General features: G+C 44.1%; 1 protein-coding gene across 1 annotated transcript in view; it reads left to right on the top strand.

Annotated features, from left to right (window-relative positions):
• The window catches only part of LOC115480532 (centromere protein F-like), a 63,220-nt gene that overhangs the window by 29,343 nt on the left and 11,865 nt on the right, over positions 1-22,012 (top strand). Inside the window, exons 10-12 of the mRNA XM_030219274.1 lie at positions 50-148; positions 2,927-3,032; positions 8,989-10,922. Of these exons, the coding sequence (XP_030075134.1) occupies positions 50-148; positions 2,927-3,032; positions 8,989-10,922 (2,139 nt within the window). The remainder of the gene's footprint in view (positions 1-49; positions 149-2,926; positions 3,033-8,988; positions 10,923-22,012) is intronic.

Here is a 22,012-nt window from a genome sequence, read left to right as displayed (position 1 = left end):
AATGTTGTGTGGTATTCTGCTAATCTGTTTCTTTTGTCTGATCCAATAGCACCAGAGCACAGAGGAGCTGGGAGAAGCACTTCTAACATTGGAGCAGAGGCATCAGGAGAGCCCAAGAGAGAATGCAAAGCCTGGAGGGGATTGGCAGGTAAATGGGTGTGAAATAGCCACCGACTCCAGAAGCCAAAGTGGTAATCGAAAATGTGCAGTGGAATGAGCCATAGGCTTTTGCATCCAGTAATCTCATCTGCTACTGTGTTCACCCAAACACTAAGTCTGTCATGAAGCATCCCCATACAGAGATCAAAATCTGGGCCCTTTCAGTCCCAGGATCACTGGGCCCCTGTACTAGATTGGTTCTGAGATCACAGGCGTACAGGATTATTTTAAGAGGAGGGGAATTGTTAATATAGGATCATATTGATGGCACTAGTTCCACTATTACAGATGTGGTGCAGGAGAGGGGAGTAGCCTATGGTTAGAGCAGTGGGCTGAAAACAAGGAAGGCCAGGTTCAAATCCCACTGACATCCTGGAGATCTTGGAAAGGTCACTTAACTCTCTATTCATTCTTTTATTCAATTTATTTTATAGCCTGATATTTCCCAGTGATCAATGTGGGTTACAGGTAGAACATACACAATGAAAAAAAAATAGAAGACATAAAAATCAAACTAAAATACAATAAAACCAAAGCAAAATACTAAAAATATAAAAAGTAAATAAAATACAATACTCGGCATATAGACTAAATGTGACCCACTTTGGGAAAAGGTGATTAAAGTAACGGATCCAAAATGTTGAGAATGACCAACTTTTCACGTCAAGGGTCCATAAGCATTCTGTAAAAGTTACATGTTTGAACTTATGTAACTTTTAAAAAAAAATCCTATATAATAAAAAGCCCCTCCAACATTCTGAAGCTGACTGCATGGCTGAGGTATTCCTGCTCTCTGTATCCATCTCCTGAATTGACATCACTTACCTCCGGGTTCGTCACAAGCAGAAGTGGCCAACCACACGAGGTTTCTCGGCTTCAGAATGTTGGAGGTGCATTCTATTAAATAGGATTGGTCAGTTCCTTGAAGCATAGCCAGAACTCAGCGTCCTGCACAGTAACACTCAGACACCAGAGAGAGAGGGGGGGGTCCTGACACCAGGGGGGGGGGAGGTATCTCTGTCACACACACTCTCTCTCTCTTTCACAGTCAATGTCTTTCTCTCTCTCACTCTCACACACTGTCTCTCACACACTCTATGTCTCACACTGTATCACATTCACTCTCTATGTGTCACACAGTCACTCACACACTCTCTTGGTCTCATACACTCAGTCTCACAGAGAGTCTGTGTCTCACACACACTCTCTCTCTCGCACACACTGTATCTGTGTGAAACACACTCTCTCTCTCACACACTGTGTCTCACATACGCACTTGCACACACTCTCGTTCTCACACACACACTCTCCGTCTCACAGACACACTCGCACCCAGACTCACTCTCTCTCTCTCTCTCTCTCACACACACACACATACTCGCACATTCACTCTCTCTCACACACAGTCACTCTCACATACACTCTCTCAAACATACACACTCCGAAGAAAACCTTGCTAGCGCCCGTTTCATTTGTGTCAGAAACGGGCCTTTTTTACTAGTTTTACATAAAAGGATGGGGGTTTGGTCTGTTATATTACAAACTGGTTGCTCTAACAGAATTGATTAAAACCTCATTTTTTGTTTCTGGAAATTTCAGTCACCCTTTCCCAGAGATGATCACAAATAACAAAAGATAAAGCACAAACAACTGTATTCACAAGTGTTTTGTGTTGGTTTTTTTGTTACATTTGTACCCCGCGCTTTCCCACTCATGGCAGGCTCAATGCGGCTTACATGGGGCAATGGAGGGTTAAGTGACTTGCCCAGAGTTACAAAGAGCTGCCTGTGTCTGAAGTGGGAATCGAACTCAGTTCATCAGTTCCCCAGGACCAAAGTCCACCACCCTAACCACTAGGCCACTCCTCATTTCTTTCATTTATATGCCAGGTATCGTATTTTATTTTTTATTTGTCATATGTATTTTGCTTCAGATACACCTAGTGGTTAGAGCACCAGTCTTGACATCCAGAAGTGCCAGGTTGAAATCCCACAGCTGCTTCTTGTGATCTTGGGCAAGTCATAAAGGGCCCCATTTACTAAACTGCGTAGGCGCCTACACGCGCCAAACACTTGCCAAATTGGAGTTACCGCCTGGCCCTTGTGGTAATTTAAATTTTGGTGCGCGTCTGAAAAATATTATTTATTTTCTGGCACATGTAATGGGCACATGCCAAGTGGCATTTGACACACGTAGGTCATTACTGCCCAGATTCTTTACCGCTAGGTCTATGGCTGGCTGTAAGGTCTCAGACCCAAAATGGACGCGCGGCAATTTTGATTTTGCTGCATATCCATTTTGGTTAAAAAAAAAAGAGGCCTTTTTTACAGGCGTGCTAAAAAATGGATCAGCACGCGCCCAAAACCCGTGCTCACACTACCACAAGCCATTTTTCAGTGCGCCTTTGTAAAAGGACTCCTTAACCCTCCATTGCCTCGGGTACCAACTTAGATTGTGAGCCTTCCAGGGACAGAGAAGTACCCAGTGTACCTGAATGTAACTCACCTTGAGCTACAACTTAAAAAGGTGTGAGCAAAATCCAAATAAATGCAAAAAAAAATGCAGATTGTAAGTCCTCAGGTAACAGAAGTACCTACTTGTACCTAAATGTAACACTTTGAACCACCTCTGAAAAGACATGAGCTGAATTATCAGCAGTAGATTCTTCACTATTTTGCTCTTAATAGACACACTATGCATTAACCATCCAGCAGGTGATCACCTATCATTGGTTTACATTGTCTCTGTCTCCTCTCTTTTCGGCCAGAAATCAAGTATCCAGGGTTTAGCACATCGTGAGCAGAGAGATTACAAGTCTCGAGAGATGTCAGATGAAGCCGCCTGCAGCCAGGACTCCCACAAGAAGCTAAGGAGTGAGTTAGGAGAGGGACCTCATGCCTGTATACAGCTTTGAAAATCATTTACCTGTTTATCTGGGTGAAGACACTGTAGTTCTAGCCCCTCTCAGTCTATCATAAATACATATAAGTACATAAGTAATGCCACACTGGGAAAAGACCAAGGGTCCATTGAGCCCAGCATCCTGTCCACGACAGTGGCCAATCCAGACAGGACCATCATTTAAACACTGCAAGCTATCTAGCAATGTATAAGGTGTGTTAGGGATGAGGCTTAAGCCATTCCAGGGCTAGGTACACAGTAACTTCTTGTTCCAAACAGACACAGTACACGCTTGGACGATCTTCAATATAATGCTAGATAAGACAACGCTTCTCTGTTACTTAACACCCAGAGTATTTGCTTTAAGAACTCATGGAGCGTTATCAGGTCTGTAACAGTTTTGGACATGGGGCTGCTGAGGAAACTGGGAAAGTTTCCAGAATTCATTCTGAAAGCCAAGAGGACCGTTCGGCCATCCCTGGGCAAGGCCACATGGATATACAAGGCTCTGTGCCAGGGGTAGGCAACTCTGGTGCTTGAGTGCCACAGTCCGGGCAGGTTTTCAGGATCCCGTAATAAAGCACTGGGGTAATCTGCATGGAATGACACTTCAGTACAACAGTGAAATGACCTTATTGCATGTCCATGAAGGCAAAGAGATAACCTGTAGATAGCTGGGTGGCTGGTGGACGTGAGGATCGTCTGGTGCCTTGATTGCCTGGTGCGAAAGTGGCGGACCTCACATGTCACCCAGATAGGATTTAAGATAGTGCTGGGGAGGAGCCGGCTGTCTTGGTACAAGTAGGTACTAATGACATAGGAAAACATGGGAAGGAAGTTCAGGAAGCCAAATTTAGGCTCCTAGGTAGAAAACAGAAATCCAGATCCTCCAGGGTAGCATTTTCAGAAATGCTTCCTGTTCCACGCTCAGGACCCAAGAGACAGGCAGATCTCCGGAGTCTCAATGCATGGATGAGACGATGGTGCAAGGAGGAGGGTTTTAGATTTGTTAGGAACTGGGCAACGTTCTGGGGAAGGTGGAGCCTATTCCGAAAGGATGGGCTCCACCTTAACCAGGGTGGGACCAGGCTGCTGGCTTCGGCATTTAACAAGGAGAGAGAGCAGCTTTTAAACTAGAAACTCAGGAAAGGCTGACAGTCACTCAAAAGCGCATGGTTCAGAATAAGGTATCTTTCAAAGATATCAGCAAAACAGGGAAGGTAGGGCATCCCGATAGCAAGATTGCAATAGAGAGCATAGTAGACCAGGTGTGTTTTAAATAAAAAGCACACAAAAGATTGCACATTATCACTGTCAACTGCTGAGCAAGATGTAAATATGAATAACAAATATAGTTTGAAATGTCTATGTGCAAATGCCAGAAACCTAAGAAATAAAATGGGAGATTTAGTATGTATTGTACTAAATGAAATAATAGGCATTCTCTGAGGACAAGCAGGCTGAATAATTCTCACAAGTGGGTCAATCATCTGCGTTGGCCCAGGAACCGGCATAATCCATAGCAAAAAACTGCTGGAGCCTTCTAAAGCACGTCCTGCGTCCGACTGCGCATGTGCAGAGTGCCTGCCCGCCTCGTGACCGCATTCCTCAGTTTGTTTTTTTCCACGTTAGGAGTGGCATGTTTTTCCTGTTGCTCTGTTTCACCTGGGAACGAGCCTTTGCACTGCTTTTGTGAGTTTTTTTTCCTTTTTTTCTTAAAAAAAAATAAAATAAAAAAAATAAACTTTCCGGTATTTCTTAGCTTTTTTTCTGACCCACTTTTAAGTTTCCTTTCCTTTCTTTTCGTCGTGGCCTTGTTAGGCTGTTCGTTGTCGTACCAGGATACAAATTATATCGCAGTGATAGGGTGAATCGAATTGGTGGAGGGGTAGCATTGTATGTTAAGGAGGGCCTTGAATCAAATAGACTAAAAATTCTACAGGACACGAAACACATCTTGGAATCCCTATGGATTGAAATTCCATGTGTAAAGGAGAAAAGGATAGTGATAGGAGTGTACTACCGTCCACTTGGCCAGGATGAAAAGACAGATTGTAGAAATGTTATCAGAAATTAGGGAGGCTAACAATCTGGGTAACACGATAATAATGGGTGATTTCAAATAGCCCAATTTTGACTGGATAAATGTAACATCAATGCATGCTAGCGAGGTCAGATTCCTTGACTGAATCAAGGACTGCTTTATGGAGCAGCTGGTTGTTCAGGAGTCAAGACGAGGAGGAACAATTCTAGACCTAGTCCTTAGTGAAGTAAATGATCTGGTGCAGGAAGTAATGGTGCTGGGGCCTGTTGATAACAGTGATCATAACATAATGAGATTTGATTTAAGCTCTGGAATAAGTACACACAGGAAATCCAATACAGTAGCATTTAACTTTCAAAAAGGAGACTATGATAAAATGAGAAGAATGGTGAAAAAAAAAAGAAGAGCAGCTGCAAAGGTCAAAATTTTACATCAGGCGTGGATGCTGTTTAAAAATGCCATTATTCCGTGTATTAAAAAAAGAGGAAGGAAAACCAAATGACAGCCGACATGGTTTAAACAACAGTGAGGTGAAGGACGCTATAGGAGCTAAAAGAAAATCCTTCGGAACATGGAAGAAGGATCTGACTGAAAATAATAGGAAACTGAATAAAGAATGGCAAGTCAAATGCAAAGCAAGGAAGGCAAAGAGAGACTTTGAAAAGAAGATTGCGTTGGAGGCAAAAATGCATAGTAAAAACTTTTTTAGGTATATTAAAATCAGGAAGCTGGCAAAAGAATCGATTCAACCGCTAGATGACTGAGGGGAAAAGGGGAACTCAGGGAAGACAAGGCCATACAGGAGAGATTAAGTGAATTCTTTGCTTCGGTCTTCACCGAGGAAGATGTGGGAGAGATACCGGTGCCAGAAATTGTATTCAATGCTAACGAGTCAGAGAAACTGAATCAAATCTCTGTAAACCTGGAAGATGTAATGGGGCAATTTGACAAATTGAAGAGTAGCAAATCGCCAGGACTGGATGTATTGATAGGATTGAAAAATGAACTTGCAGAACTATTGTTAGTAATATGTAATTTATCTTTGAAAGCAAGCATGGTACCAAAAGACTGGAGGGTGGCCAATGTAACGCTGATTTTTAAAAAGGGTTCCAGAGGTGATCTGGGAAATTACTGACCGGTGAGCTTGACATCTGTGCCGGGCAAAATGGTAGAGACTATTATAAAGAACAAAATAACAGAGCATATTCAAATCAATGGATTAATGAGACAAAGCCAACATGGATTTAGTGAAGGGAAATCTTGCCTCACCAGTCTATTACTGCATTTCTTTGAAGGGGTGAACAAACATGTGGATAGAGGTGAGCTGGTCAATATTGTGTATCTGGATTTTCCAAAACATTTGACACACTACCTCTTGATAGACTCCATAGGAAATTGGAAAGTCATGGGATAGGAGGTAGTGTTCTATTGTGGATTAAAAACTGGTTAAAGGATAGAAAACAGAGAGTAGGGTTATATGGTCAGTATTCTCAAAGGAGAAAGGTAAATAGTGGGGTTCCGCAGGGGTCTGTGTTGGGACCGCGACTTTTTAACAGATTTATAAATTATCTAGATATGGGAATAACTAGTGAGCTAATTAAATTTGTCGACGACACAAAGTTACTCAAAGTTGTTAAATCGCAAGAGGATTGTGAAAAATTGCAAGACACCCTTACAAGACTGGGAGACTGGGCATTCAAAAAAAGGTTTGGATAGCTTCCTAAAAGGTCCATAAGCCATTATTAAAATGGACTTGGGAAAATCCAGTGCTTATTTGTAGGATAAGCAGCATAAAATGTATTGTACTGTTTTGGGATCTTGCCATGTACTTGGATTGGCCACAGTTGGGAACAGGAAACTGGGCTTGATGGACCTTCGGTCTGTCCCAGTATGGCAACACTTATGTACTTAGCTACATGTAAAACTTTGTAAATTTATAGCTCAGACACATTGCCTGTGAATCTCATTCTTTGGGGCAGTCCACCCTTGACATTTCTGTTTTGTACGAGAAGCAATGGAGGGTGAAAGGTGCCAAGTTACCCAATAGGGAGACTTTTTGGCAGTCCTGATTTTGAACTTATATCTCAGTTCAGTGTGCTGTTTGTAGTCCTTGATACCGTCAGTTGAAATCAACATTTCAGGTCCCATACTGTTCCAGGATAGCATAGTCAGAAATCCAGGACTGGCTCAGAATTTCCCTCCTAGAATTCAGTAATTTGGCAGCTTTCCAGCTCTAACCATTACGCCTCACTATTTGAAGCACGTGCTTGCCTAGTCTCCATCATCACACACACTGTTGTCATACTTACAGCTAAGCTCTGCACTTTTTCTTGCTACTTCTAAAGAGGTGAAATGTGGTGGGGGTTGGGGAGGAGAGGTAGTGGTGAGTAAATCTGGGGAGGGCTGCATGGTAGAGAGGCCCACAAATATATCTGTGCCTAGGGCCCAATAATCCAGCCCTGCTTATCATGGAGGCAATACATGCAAATGCATCTCATGCATATTCAGTGTGGATAGCTTGAAAGCCCAACTGACTCGTGCCACTTATTGTTTATCATTTATAGGTTTTACTATGCCGTCTGTATTTGCAGTGCAAGCCAGAATGGTTTACAATAGTTCTTCCCTTTGTGCAATAACTGCCGGAGTTTGCACTTATTATCTGAGCTCCTCTCTGGCTCTGTGCATAAAGCACTTGCCTCAGACCAAGCAGACCCCATTTCAAAGCTGGCCAGAGCACTTCTTGCCATGATGCTGGGTAAATTGGCTTGACTGAAAGTTCTAGAACAATCAAGGGATGTCCTCAGCTCCAGTAATTTGGAATGTGAGGACAGTGCCTGGCAGACTTTTACGCTCTGTGTCCTGCAAATGACATTACGGATTCATGACGGCAACTCCAGTAGCTGGAACGTAAGGACAGAGCCGGGCAGACTTCTATGGTCTATGTCCCAGAAACACTGAAGAAAGACTGTGATCAAGTATATAACATCAAATTCATTGTTGTTTTAATCTTGAATGGATAATGAATATGACTTTTGGGCAGACTGGATGGACCATTCAGGTCTTTATGTGCCGTCACTTACTATGTTACTGTGTTACTCAGCATTCATACATTTCAGCATACAGAGAGGGGAAGGGGTGGCCCTGGTTTTCTCCACCTCAGCTGATGTGGGTTGACAGACTCACTGTTGTTCATCATCTCACACTTTTCTTTTTAGATACTATAGGTGTGGGGGATAAATATATTGACGTGGGTGTCTGCTTTTAGGCACTCCAGTGGCGCGTAATGAGAGCCTATTCTGTATAATGTTTTCTGGGTGTCCGAATTCTGTTTAAGAAAAGTAGTGCAACCTTGTATCAGGACGCCTAAATTCTAGGTACCCACCAGCCATAGATCCATTGAAACTGTGGGCACCTAAATACAGCAAGGGTTCATGTAACTTACAATATTCTGTCAGTGGCAGGATCGTCCATGCTCTGCCTATGTGAATGCCCTTTGCATTTATGCACTATGCCAGTGATTCCCAAACCTGGTCTTGAAGGCACCCCAGCCAGTCAGGTTTTTCAGGATATCCACAATGGATGTTCATGTGAGATATTTGCATGCAGCTCTTTTTCATGAATATTCATTGTGGATATCCTGAAAACCTGACTGGCTGAGGTACCTCCAGGACCGTGTTTGGGAACCATTGCACTATGCCACTTACGTGCACCCTTACAGAACAGTGCTTAGCTGATTTGCTGCTACATACCCCCAAAAGTGACAGTATTCTACACATTTCAGCTCCCAAGTGGTGTCTGAAGACAAATGCCATGTTGTACAATTGCCCTTTAAATGAATATGCCTTCTTAAGGAAATTTATACATACTTTTTTTTTTTTTTTTAGCCTTTTACTACAGTGTCAGTTCCCAGGCAGGATGTCAAGAGAGGCAACAGAAAAGGGCTGCCTCTCCTTCTAGGGAAAGCTTTGAAGTCCAAGCATCTGTAGGTTTCCAGAGGGAGAGTGAGCTCAGTGACTGTGAGATTAAAGTCAGATATGAGGAAGCTACAGTTTCTGCTTCAGTTTCTGAAATCAATGTGAAGCTGGCAGGGGATGGCTGCAATCATTATGACATTGCACAGCCTAAGAAGAAATGCCAAAGCTTTGAAATGTATGTGGATGTGAAGGCGTCAGGTCCAGAGGATGCTTCAGCAGGGAAAAAGGGAGAGCAGTCATCCTGGACTAGGATGTCAGTGCGTGAGAACTCAGACCAAAACAGCCCAGAGCATCTAATACTGCGTGACCTTCAACAAAAATCTGCAGGGTTAATGGTGGAAAAGCAGGTTCTGCAGTCTGAGCTGTTGGATTGGAGACTAAAGCCAGATAGTGCAGTGGCCAGATTGGATTCACAGCCAAAGGACCTCTGGGAGAACAGCTGGGAGCAGAAGCAGGCTGCTGATGGAAATACTGGAGAAGCCAAGGACTTAAATACACAAGTGCTGGCATTGGAAGGGAAGCCATCCAGTTGTGTAATGGAACTAAAAAGCATGAAAAATAAAGAGGTGACACAGCAGGAGACAAGCGAAGCTTTGAGCAAAGAGTGCCTAAGGCTTTCTGAGTCATTATGGGGTAAAGGAACTGTAGTCCACCAGACCGGAATAGCTGAGCAAACTCTGGAAAAGAAACTTTACCAAGTGCTAATCAGGCAGAGCAAAATATTGAACATTCAAGATTTAGAAAAACCAAAAGACAAAAAGGTAGAAGATACTCCAGAGAAACCCCCTCTGTCTGAGAGCAAAGCTTTGCTCTTTCAGAAAGATCAAGGGAAAAATCAAGAATGTGGAAATGTAGTGGGTCATCAAGACAATGAAATACATGTTCTCTGTGAGAAATTACTTGGCCTGGAAGAACAGCTTAATACTGAGAGTAATCATCATGGCATGGTTTCCGAGGAGCCAGAAGCCAGTGGCACTCAAGTCTGTACTGAAGAACCAACCCAAGAACACCCATCTTGTCTTGTGGAAGAGTTGAACGCTCAGTACAAAACCCTATGTGAAGAAAATGTCCAGGAAGATGAACGAGCCATGGAGCTCCAGTGCAGTGTGGGAAGAGTTCAAGCCACTGACCGCCTGCAGACCCATCCACTTATGCTGGCTTCAGAGACCAAGAGTGAGAACATAGAGGAGTTCCTGATGAACGTTGAGAATAAGGAGTTTCCCATTGTAATATTGAATGAGACAATAGCAAAAGCCCAAGTGGATTCCATACAAGAAGAGAATCTGGAGATCCATAAACAACAGTCCTATATTCCATCAAGAAACAACAGTGACCCTCATGCAACACTAGAAGAATATGCAGTTCTGAGCACCAAAAATATGACTTCTGAGAACTGTGGTGACTCAAAGAATGAAAGTTCTGAGTTGGTCACTGCACTTGAAAACACTGGGTATACAGATAGAAAAGAAATCTTTGCAGCACATCATAAAGATTATTCCAGCATCCACAAAGTTACTGCAGATACTGGGAGTGATGCTGAGTTAAGCTCTCTTCAGGAGATGTTGGTGGGACTTAGGGATTTCACCAGACAACAAAAACATCCGGAAGGTTCTGAAGAAAGCCAGACCTATATCCCAAGTAGAAAACAACTCACAAGTGACTGTCAAGAAGAAAACATCACGGCCAAAGAGAGAAGAGACTTGCAAATAACACTGAAGGAACTTCTAGAGAAGATACTGGAGGTTGAATTCAGTGCTGTCCAAAGCACAGAGATGGATGTCCAGACCTGTGCTCAGGAGACCAGGGTTGGCCCAGCAGCTGCAATGTTGAGTTTTCTACAGCAGGTATGTTTATCCAAAGTCTCTTATTTGAGTTCTACAGTAGACAAAATCTGTTTGCTGATATGAAAAAAAGCACAAACCTTTTGGTTTCTTATAATATTCACCCTCCTAAGAGTCCTTTTGGTGCAATTCAAGCTTTCCTTTGCTGTTAGCATTAGCCACTTCCTCCACTTCCCTCCAGACCGGTCAAGACGCGTGGGTTATGTCCTCCTACCAGCAGAGGGAGATTGAGAAACACTGAGGTTTTGAATACTGTATATATAACCTGTGCAGTACATCCACTAGCCAGTATTTTCTCAGTCTCAGCAGAGGTAGAAGGACAGCCTGTGCAGTCTTTAATAGTCTGGTGAGGTAGTTTGACTATTCGGTTAAGGGGATTTTACTCTTCTTGCCAATTTATTGGTTTTTGACTATTCCCTGTACGTGTGTTGGAAAAAAAAAAGTGCTTCGGGGCCCTGGGTCCGGTGGGGCCCAGTTTTTCCCCCTGGGGTGTCACACCTGTTTCAGGTCCCTCCCCCTGTGCTGCTCTCTATGGAGATTTCTGGCAGCTTTGTGCCCCGGCTGCTTTTATTATATTGTAGCATTGAGTGCCTTCCACTTCTCAGCTGCCAATTTGTGGTGATATCTCTTTAAGAGCTATCTGGGCCTGTATCTGACTAGGAACGGACGGCAGGTTCGGTTCCTGTTTGTAGCGAGAGAGCAGTGCGAGTGGTTTGTGTGAGAGAGCGGTAAGTGAGATTTTTTGGCGCCGCTTCGCACAGCATGTTGTGAGCTTCAGAGTTATGGCAGGCAAACTCCTCCGGTGTCGTGCGTGTTCGTGCCGAGGAGTAGAATCTCCGGGAGGACAGTGTCGGATGTGCGGCGAACCGAAGCAGGCCTCGTCGATGGCGGCTCCCCCGGTGTTAATTGCGGAGGGTCCAGCAAATTCGGGGGTGTCTGGGGCAGCGGGAACTCTGGCAGGGACGGCATCGGCGAGTTTAGTTTTGGCGGGAACGTCCGCCATTTTGGATGCCGCGCATCCCGCAGAATCAGCTGTTTTTGGCCCTGCTGCCCCTGTGTCGGCTCCGAAAGTGGTACCTGAGGGTCCAGGAGGCGTTGGTTTTCCTCCGGAGTTTGTTTAGACTCTCTATCAAGCCTGGAAGTCGGGACCCCCGCCTTTAGGGGAGGGGGCTAGTTCAGCACTGGCTAAGAGGCCTAGGTTTGAGTGGGACGACGAGGAGGGATTCTCTCCTGTAGGGTCCGAAGGTGCTCTAGTGATATAGGGGATCCTGAGGGGTTTGAGGGCTCTCAGGACCCGGATTTTGTGGTTCCTGGAGAGGATCCTTCTGTAGTGAGGATTTTTCATAGGGAGGAGCTTGCGGAGCTCATTGAGCAGGTCTCTTCCACCCTTAAGTTTGAACAGCCAGAGGCGGCTTTGGGGGAGGCTAGACAGGTAGATCCCTTGGTTAAGGGTATTCAGCGGCAGGCTAGGTCCTTTCCCATGAATAAGGATCTCCGGGATATGGTGTTTCAAGAGTGGCATTCGCCGGACTCTCCCTGTAAAGTTTCTAAAGCGATGACAAGACTTTATCTGCTTCCACAGGAAGATAGAGATTCCTTTAAGGCACCCACAGTAGATGCTGTGGTGACAGCAGTTACAAAAGCCACGGCTATTCCGGTAGACGGTGGGACCGCTCTCCGTGATCCCCAGGATAGGAGGCTTGAGTCGTTTCTCAAGCGGAGTTTCGATTTGTCGGCCCTGGCTCTGCAGGCCTCGGTTTGTGGGGGGCTGGTTGCGCGGTGAAGAAAAGGTTGCCGCCACTTTTGTAGAGAAGGCTAGACGATATTTAATATAAACAGTGTATTTACAATTTTTCTGCATAGCTCAATGGGCTATTGCAGGAAGCATTTTTTGATAAGCAATATACAAGCCAGAATGAATGATCAAAACAAAGCAATGTAAAGCAAAGAAATCAGAATGCTATATGCAGAGAGAGAAATCTATATACAGACAAAGACAAATTCAAAATGCTTACTTATTTCTTTGTTCCCTCTCCTTATAATCTTCTCCTGATATCACGTGCTTGCAGGCTGTATGCAGGCAGGCTGTAACATACCATAAATCCTACAGCAGAACATATGCTGCATCTGGTTCCCATTATCCCACAGACTTTCTGGAGCCTGCCTTTGGCTGATGTGGGCCTCATGTCTCAGGAGATTTAGTTTAGTGTTGAAACAGCTTGTTCTGCATGATCTTTGAAGCTTTCCACTTCTATTATTTTATACTTTTATTCAACATTTTTATGCTTTTATTCAACATCCTCCCTTTGAGGACTGATATTCCAGGCCTCAACACATCTGTTTCAGCTCCAGTCTGTTTTCTTACCTCCTTTCTAAATCTCCTCCCCCTTGTTATTTATGATATGCTGTGCCTGCAAGCTCTGCCTTCTCATCATCTTTATACATCTTTCAATATTTTTGCTGACATATTAACGTTCTATTCATTCTGAATTTCAGTTATCATTGTTATTTTAAAAACATCCTGGCACATCTTTGCAAACATGCTAATACACATGTTACACAGCATTAAACAGATTCAATTGTACTAGGGTACAAAATTTATATCTCTTGAGGTATATAATTTATAGGACAGTGAGCTTCATCAAAGGGAAGTACACTGTCATTCATTCTTACTTTTCATTAGCTGATGTGGCATTAAAAATTACACAAATTAAAAGCATAACATTCATTGAATCAGTTGTTACAACATTCTGCGTGTAAGTGCACTTTATCGGGGGAATGTGTTCAGTTGTCATACTATTAATCAGACACCAACATGATGTCTGTGGGCACTTGTCCATAAGCAAGGCTTGCTTATAAATAGTCTCATTTGTCCAATGAAGGTTTTCATCATCCCTTACACAGGCATTATTGGGATCACAGTCATGGTTTTATCATTGTAGTCCCATATATCATAGCTGGCAAGGACAAGGATGATGTCAATCAGTGGGCACATATGATACAATCAGTCAAATTCAACATCTTGGCCACTGTAACAAGTCTATTATCATATGTGTTCATTGTCCATTAACAAACAACAACAGTCCAATACCATCATGTTTAGGGACATGATGTTTGTTTATTCTTTGTCCATTTCAATGTTATTAATTCGTCGAATATCTGCTAAATGTATCCAAGAAGTATGACCTTCCAGACGGGCAGAGGTCTGAGTAAGGGCCGTGATAGCAAAAGGCCCTACATACACAGGATCCTTCCATGTTTTATGTGTAAAATTCTTTCGTAGCACTAGGTCACCTACTTTAAAAGCACAAACATCATTAGTAGTTCCTGCCTGTGATGCTACATTTGTTCGGATCATATCACTTGTCAGGTTCAACATAGGTTGTAGCTTTTGCCAGTACTGAGCTGTGCTATCAGTACTTGCTGTCTGCATCGGGAAAAAATGACGTCCTGTCTGAATTTGGAATGGGGACAATTTTGAATCAGGTTATCAATTTTTAAAGTCCAAAATCTTTGCTCAAATTGTTGCCTCATTGTTTCCTTATTCCAATGCATGGTTGCATGCCACTCAGCCAATACCTTAATCGCCTGGCTCATTGGCATGCAAGGTAATCCTTCTTCTGCATTAAACCATTCACTTCCCAATTTCATACATCCTCTCTTCAACCATTTTTCACTTTCCTGTCCCTCTGGCTGCCACATTTCAATCTTATCTACATTCGTAAGTGGCCCTTCCTGTGTCTGTCTAGTATTATACAAAATCTTTTCACTTTGCTTAACCACCTCCGTTGCTGCTGCATCAGCCATTGCATTACCTAGTGCCTCAAAGGTTGGCTTTTCAGTGTGGGCCGGGGTCCACACAACTGCAGTTTTTCTACCTTCACGTTCCCTTTTTGCCAAAATTTCAAACAGCAATTTCCAATATGTGTAATGTTGTAAATTTTTACCTGCACTGGTTATCATCCCCCTACGCTGCCATTTTAATATATGATACTGTAGTGAACTTGCAACGTAACCACTATCAGTATATATAGTAACATTTTGAGTCATATCAGTGTGTTGTAAGGCTGTAATAACGGCTTAAAGTTCAGCATGCTGTGCAGTATGATCAGGAGGGGTTTTATATTGTACTTGCATTATCTTTCTTAGATTCTCATCTACCTGCACGCAGGCAAAGCCTGCAACAGTCCTTTCACAAGCTCCATCTGTAAACCATATTAATCCATCAGATAAGGGTTCAAAAGTAAGACAATGAAATGTAGGGATTTCTATAGTATCAATCTCACCCTCTTGATCGACAGGAAAAAGCAGATCTATCTTATTTCTCTGTTCTTTAGTTAATGGTATTATTCTTATATCTTGTCCTAAAAGTACTGCTTGATATTTTCCAAATCTAGTGGCTGTCAATGCCGTCTGGCTAGGGCTCAACAGCGTTTTAATCGTGTGGTTGGTATGTATTACAATAGGAACAAAAGGCATTTGTGCTCTCCATTTACCTACTGCAGCCACTATAGCTGTCAGTAACTTTGGTATTTCTTTCATTCCCTTTTCCACATGATTAAAAGAGCCTGACAAAAAAGCTACTGGTGCATTTACTTCATTGTTTTGATTAATCATAGCTGCCCAACTATTTCCCATGTCTTTTACCCACAAATGCACAGGTGATTGGATATCTATTACTGCTAACGGTCCTGGAGATAATAAATCCCTCACAATCTTAGCCAGTACCATCTTATCCTGCTCTTCCAACACAATTAGTGTATTCTTTGGTGTGGCTGCGGGCAGTTTCAAATGTTTATAAAGTCTCATTACTTTTTGTGTATAATTTGGTATCCATTGTCTGCAGTAATTTAACATTCCCAAAACAGCACGTAACTGGGTAACTGTTTGCGGTACCGGAGTCTCATTTAAAATAGATATAACCTCCGGTATAATGACCTTATGTTCTGCTGAAACATTTTGTCCTAAAAAGGTGACAGTAGATTGAGCTATAACACATTTTTCCCTGTTACATTTATATCCTAACTCTCCTAACAACAAAAATAATTTTCTAGTCCATTCTAGGCATTCTGTTTCAGTCTCAGCAGACAGTAGAATATCATCTACATAGACAAACAATGACACCGTGTCAGGCAATTGACTCCTGAAATCCTTTAAATCCATCATTAGTTGTTTTGAGAATACCGATGGACTATCAGTAAAGCCTTGAGGCATCCTAGTCCACCTGTATGCCTCATTCTGTACTATAAATGACGTCAAATCCCTAGACTCTGGATGAAGAGGTATTGAAAAGAATGCATTAGACAAGTCAATAACAGTGTTATATGCATATATATTCTGAGTGTGCAAAAGTGTAGCAGGATTTGCACAAATCGGAAATTGATTTCTTGTAATCTCATTTAGCTCTCTTAAATCATGTACTATCCTTACATTGTTTTCCCCTTTCGGGACCGGAAACAATGGGGTATTGTACGGGGATACTGAAGGTTCAATAATACCACATTTCAATAATTTATCAATGTGCTCCAGGGTTTTGGATACTAATTTAGGTCGTATGGGGTAAGGGTCTTGCTTCGGCCCCTTTGCCCCTTCTATTAATTCTATCTTATGGGGTTTTGCATTTATGGCTAGTCCATATGGTGAATCACTTGTACTCCAAATATGTTGTGGTAATTCTTCCATAACCCTTACTTTATTTTCATTATTCAACTGTTGAACCATGGTGAGCAAACTTGGTATTTCTTTATTTCCAAAATCTAAACACAATCCTAATTGAGACAATAAGTCTCTACCACACAAATTTACTGGGCAATCAGGTGCTACTAAGAAGGGTACCACAGCCTCCCTTGAACCGTGCGGTTGGCATTCCAAGCGCACCAGAGTCGGTTCTGTTAGCCTTTTTCTTTGTTCTATCCCCGTAAATCCCACTGTTGTTCTATACTGATTTGAAAGCTTAACTCCCAGTGGTTTTGCACATAACACAGAAGTACTCGCCCCTGTATCTATCAAAAATCTCACAGGAGTTCCATATTTGCCAATTGTCAATGTAATAAAGGGTTCCCTTGTGTCTAATCTGAAAATCATTCCCTCTTCCTGACACGGGTTTGCTTCCAGTCAATAGCATTGGTCTGGAATATTCTGCCAAGTTGGAAAAGCATTTACAGTGCCTTGTCTCTGTACTGCAGCCCCTGATCCCTGTGATTGCATCGCCGGCTGCTGTATTGCAGTCTGCGGGGCACTCGCAGGTATCCCTACTACTTGTGGCATTAATCCTTGCTGTGTCTGCATTTGTACTTGGGGCATTCCTGCATTCTGATAACATTCTGAAGCATAGTGACCAAATTGCTGACAAATCATATTGTTCAGAGGTTATTAGAGATTTTAAATCACCTCTTTCCCTATTAGCCCTACACACAAAACTAGCTAGGAATGTGACTAATTCAAGCCAGATGATCTCTTAACACTGCAGGAATCTCACTTAAAAAAGAGTCAAACAAAGTTAAATTGCAAAGACATTCCACATAGAGAACTAGAAACAGAATAACACATATTTTAAAATAAACAGAGATCAGAATTCCCTATAAGACAAAGAACTTATTTAAATCTAATCTAAAACAATCTTTTAAAAGGAACAAAGAAAAAATTTCAGTTCTTCTTGACCTTTCTAACCTGTAAAGCCAGACACCCGAGAAATCAAAAACAGATGACATTCCTCAACCTTCAGGCTGAACAAAAGGTTGCTTTTCCCGCTCTTGCTGTATTTTTTCAAACGATCCATACTGAGACCAGCTCAAAAAAGAATCTTTTGCATCATACCATTTCTCATGTATTTTTTCAATCTGTTTTTTTTCTAATGGGAATAATTCTATGACATGCTGCAAAGGGGAGCATTTTTTTGAACTATCTAAATCTAAATACATAGCATATACAGGAGGCTGTTCTTTCTTATCTGCCCCTTTCCCTTTCATTTTATTCTGACTATTACAATTTCTCCTATAAAGCCACAACCTACAAAAATATACTAATGCACTTAAACAAAGAAAATATACAAAAAAGAAAACTACAAAGCTAAACAAATACCACTAATACGTCCACAATGTAAGCTTACTCACGCGTCTTCTTATTTCTCTTTAGCAAGCCCAGGAGTCGTAGCCTATATGTCCAGTTCAGCAGTTTGATCAATCCCACATCAGTGGAGCACAGAAATTAGGCTTAAACAACGCTTGCTCTCTCAAAATCCTGTAAAAAACTTCATTAACAGCAAACACTTAATTTGTTATTCGTCTGGCCTTCTCTTTTCCGTGTGCGGCCTACTCCTACTCCTACTCCTGGCTGGCTCGCCACTTTGAAGAAAAGGTTGCCGCCACTTTTGTAGAGAAGGCTAGACGATATTTAATATAAACAGTGTATTTACAATTTTTCTGCATAGCTCAATGGGCTATTGCAGGAAGCATTTTTTGATAAGCAATATACAAGCCAGAATGAATGATCAAAACAAAGCAATGTAAAGCAAAGAAATCAGAATGCTATATGCAGAGAGAGAAATCTATATACAGACAAAGACAAATTCAAAATGCTTACTTATTTCTTTGTTCCCTCTCCTTATAATCTTCTCCTGATATCACGTGCTTGCAGGCTGTATGCAGGCAGGCTGTAACATACCATAAATCCTACAGCAGAACATATGCTGCATCTGGTTCCCATTATCCCACAGACTTTCTGGAGCCTGCCTTTGGCTGATGTGGGCCTCATGTCTCAGGAGATTTAGTTTAGTGTTGAAACAGCTTGTTCTGCATGATCTTTGAAGCTTTCCACTTCTATTATTTTATACTTTTATTCAACATTTTTATGCTTTTATTCAACAGCGGGCGTATTTCCGTTGGGCCAAGAAGCTTCTTGATGATTTGGTGGAGGTTGGGACCTCGGGGGTGCAGGAGTTAGCCAAATTGGAGATGGGATCGTCCTTTTTGTCTGATGCGCTTTATGATTTGCTCCGTGCCTCGGCCAAGAATATGGCTCTGCTGGTGGGGGCACGTAGGGCCCTTTGGTTGTGAGGTTGGATCGCGGACGCGGCCTCTAAAGCTAAGCTGTGTTCGCTTCCATTTAAGGGGTCCATGTTTTTTGGTGAGGATTTGGATAAGTTGGTGCGCGGTCTCAGCGATGCCAAGGCCCTTCGTCTTCCGGATTTTCGTCCCAAGGCGGCTACCAGGGGTACTTCCTCCCGAGGTCGGTTTAAGGAGGCTCGTCGGTATAGGCCTGGGAGGACTAGAGGGTCCTATAGAGGTCGGTTCTTCCAGCGCACCCAGTCCTTTCGTGGGAATCGGCGCGGAGGACAGGTTTCGGGGCGTAATTCGCAATGAAGGTGTGCGGGCCCAGGCTCTGGTTCGGGTAGGGGCTCGGCTGAGTCTGTTTTACCAGAACTGGGCCCAAATCACATCGGATCAGTGGGTTCTCGAGGTGGTGCGAGACGGATATGCACTGGAGTTCGACAGCTCGCCTCCCGAAAGGTTCCTGGAGTCCCCTTGTCATTCGAGGCTCAAGCGGGCAGCAGTGCGGCACACTTTGGCTCACCTGATCAGTCTGGGGGCGGTGGTACCTGTTCCCGCCGCTCAGCACCGCTTGGGCTGCTATTCGATCTATTTTGTGGTCCCAAAGAAGAAGGATGCCTTTCGGCCTATCTTAGATCTGAAGACAGTCAATGCAGCTCTCAGGGTTCCCTCTTTTCGCATGGAAACATTGAGGTCGGTCATTGTCGCGGTGCAGGAAGGGGAGTTTCTCACGTCTTTGGATTTGACGGAGGCTTATCTGCACATCCCCATTCGTGCCGCTCATCAGCGATTTCTGCGCTTTGCAGTTTTAGGGAAGCATTTTTAGTTTTGTGCTCTGCCTTTCGGATTAGCAACGGCTCCTCGAACATTTTCCAAGATTATGGTTGTAGTGGCGGTGGCCTTGCGGAAGCAGGGTATTCTGGTGCACCCGTACCTGGACGTTTGGTTGATTCGGGCCAAGTCCCAGTCGGAGAGCGAGGTGGCTACTGCTCGAGTGGTTCAGTTTCTTCAGTCTCTGGGCTGGGTAGTGAACTTCGGCAAGAGTCACCTGGTGCAGTCGCTGGAGTATCTGGGGGTTCTTTTCGATACCAGGAACGGTCGAGTCTTCCTGCCGGGCCCCCGGATTCGCAAGTTGCACGGTCAGATTCGTCGATTTCTGGCGGAATTGGCTCCGACGGCCCGGGAGTATCTGCAAGTCCTGGGGTTGATGGCGGCCACCATAGAGGTAGTTCCATGGGCATGGGCGCACATGCAGCAATTGCAGTCAGCTCTTCTCAGTCGGTGGTCACCTCTGTCTCAGGAGTTGGACATGCGCCTTCAGCTGTCGGTAATACCGCGCCTCAGTCTCCGGTGGTGGCTAGACCAATGCAATCTGGAAAAGGTAATGCCGTTGGAGGCCCCGCATTGGGTGGTCCTCGTCACAGACGCCAGTCTCCAGGGCTGGGGAGCTCATTGTCTCGGGCAGGTAGCTCAAGGTCGCTGGTCTCGGATAGAAGCTCAGTGGTCCATCAATCGTTTGGAAACTCGGGCCATTCAGTTAGCGCTTCAGGCGTTTCAGAGTCTTCTGTTGCGGAAAGCAGTCCGGGTGTTCTGCGACAACGCCACCGCCGTGGCTTATGTCAACTGTCAGGGGGGCACAAAGAGTCAGGCGGTCGCTAAGGAGGCGGCGCTGTTGTGCCAATGGGCGGAGGTTCATCTTCTAGCGCTCTCCGTGGCACATGTGGCTGGAGTAGACAATGTGGAGGCAGATTACCTAAGCAGGCATTCTCTAGACCCCAGAGAGTGGTCTCTACATCGGTCGGTGTTCAATCGCATTGTGTCGGTCTGGGGAATTCCCGTGATGGATCGCATGGCAACGGCCCGCAATGCTCAGGTTCAGAGGTTTTTCAGTCGACGGAGGGATCCTCGAGCGGAAGGCATAGATGCGCTCCTGATGCCTTGGCCTCAGGAGTTGCTGTATGTTTTTCCTCCATGGCCGTTAGTCGGTCGCGTGGTTCAGCGCATCGCTCGGCACCCCGGACAAGTGATTTTGATAGCCCCGAATTGGCCGTGTCGGCCGTGGTACGGGGATCTGGTTTGGCTGGCAGTAGCAGATCTTCTTGACTAGCGGATCCTCTGCCGTTGTCAGATTCAGTGGTGGTGTGTCAGGAACCGATAGTTATGCCAGATCTGGATCGGTTCTCGCTTACGGCCTGGCTCTTGAGAGGCACAGGTTAAGGAAGAAAGGTTTTTCGTCCAGAGTTATCGATACGATGTTGAGTTCGCGTAGGCAGTCCACTTCGTTGGCGTATGTCCGGGTCTGGAGAGTCTTTGAGCATTGTTGCGCAGGTAGACAGGTTCTTCCCTTTCGAGCGTCGGTGACGGATGTATTGGAGTTTTTGCAGGATGGTATGGACAGGGGTCTGGCCTTGTCTTCCTTGAAGGTACAGGTGGCGGCTTTGTCGTGTTTTCGTGGGAAGATCCAGGGGAAGTCGTTAGCTTCTAGTCCTGATGTTGTTCGTTTTTTGAAGGGTGTTAAGTTACTGCGACCGCCCCGGTGGCGGATGGTGCCTCCGTGGGATTTGAATCTCGTTTTGAATGCTTTGGTGAGGCCGCCGTTTGAGCCCTTGGTTTCTGTTTCGGATAAGGATCTTTCCCTAAAGATGGTGTTCTTGGTGGCTATTACTTCAGCTTGGAGGGTGTCGGAACTTCAGGCTTTGTCTTGTAGAGAACCCTTTTTGTCTTTTTCCAAGGAGAAGGTTTCGTTGCGCCCGGTGCCGTCCTTTTTGCCCAAGGTGGTTTCAGAGTTCCATGTGAATCAAGTTATTTCCTTGCCAGTTTTGGGTGACCTGGCGGGGGATGCGGAGCAGCGTCGGCTGGCCAAGTTAGATGTGCGAAGGTTCTTGCGCTGTTATATTTTCAGAACTCGGCACTATAGACTCTCTGATCGTTTGTTCGTTCTTCATGGTGGTGCAAGAAAGGGCGCGGCAGCTTCCAAAGCTACGATAGCAAGATGGTTGAAGGAGTCGATTGCTTCTGCTTATTTGCTGAAGGGTCGCGTGGTTC

This window comes from Microcaecilia unicolor, chromosome 11, assembly GCF_901765095.1.
Source record: "Microcaecilia unicolor chromosome 11, aMicUni1.1, whole genome shotgun sequence".
NCBI lineage: Eukaryota > Metazoa > Chordata > Amphibia > Gymnophiona > Siphonopidae > Microcaecilia > Microcaecilia unicolor.
This window is presented reverse-complemented; position numbering and strand designations above follow the sequence as displayed.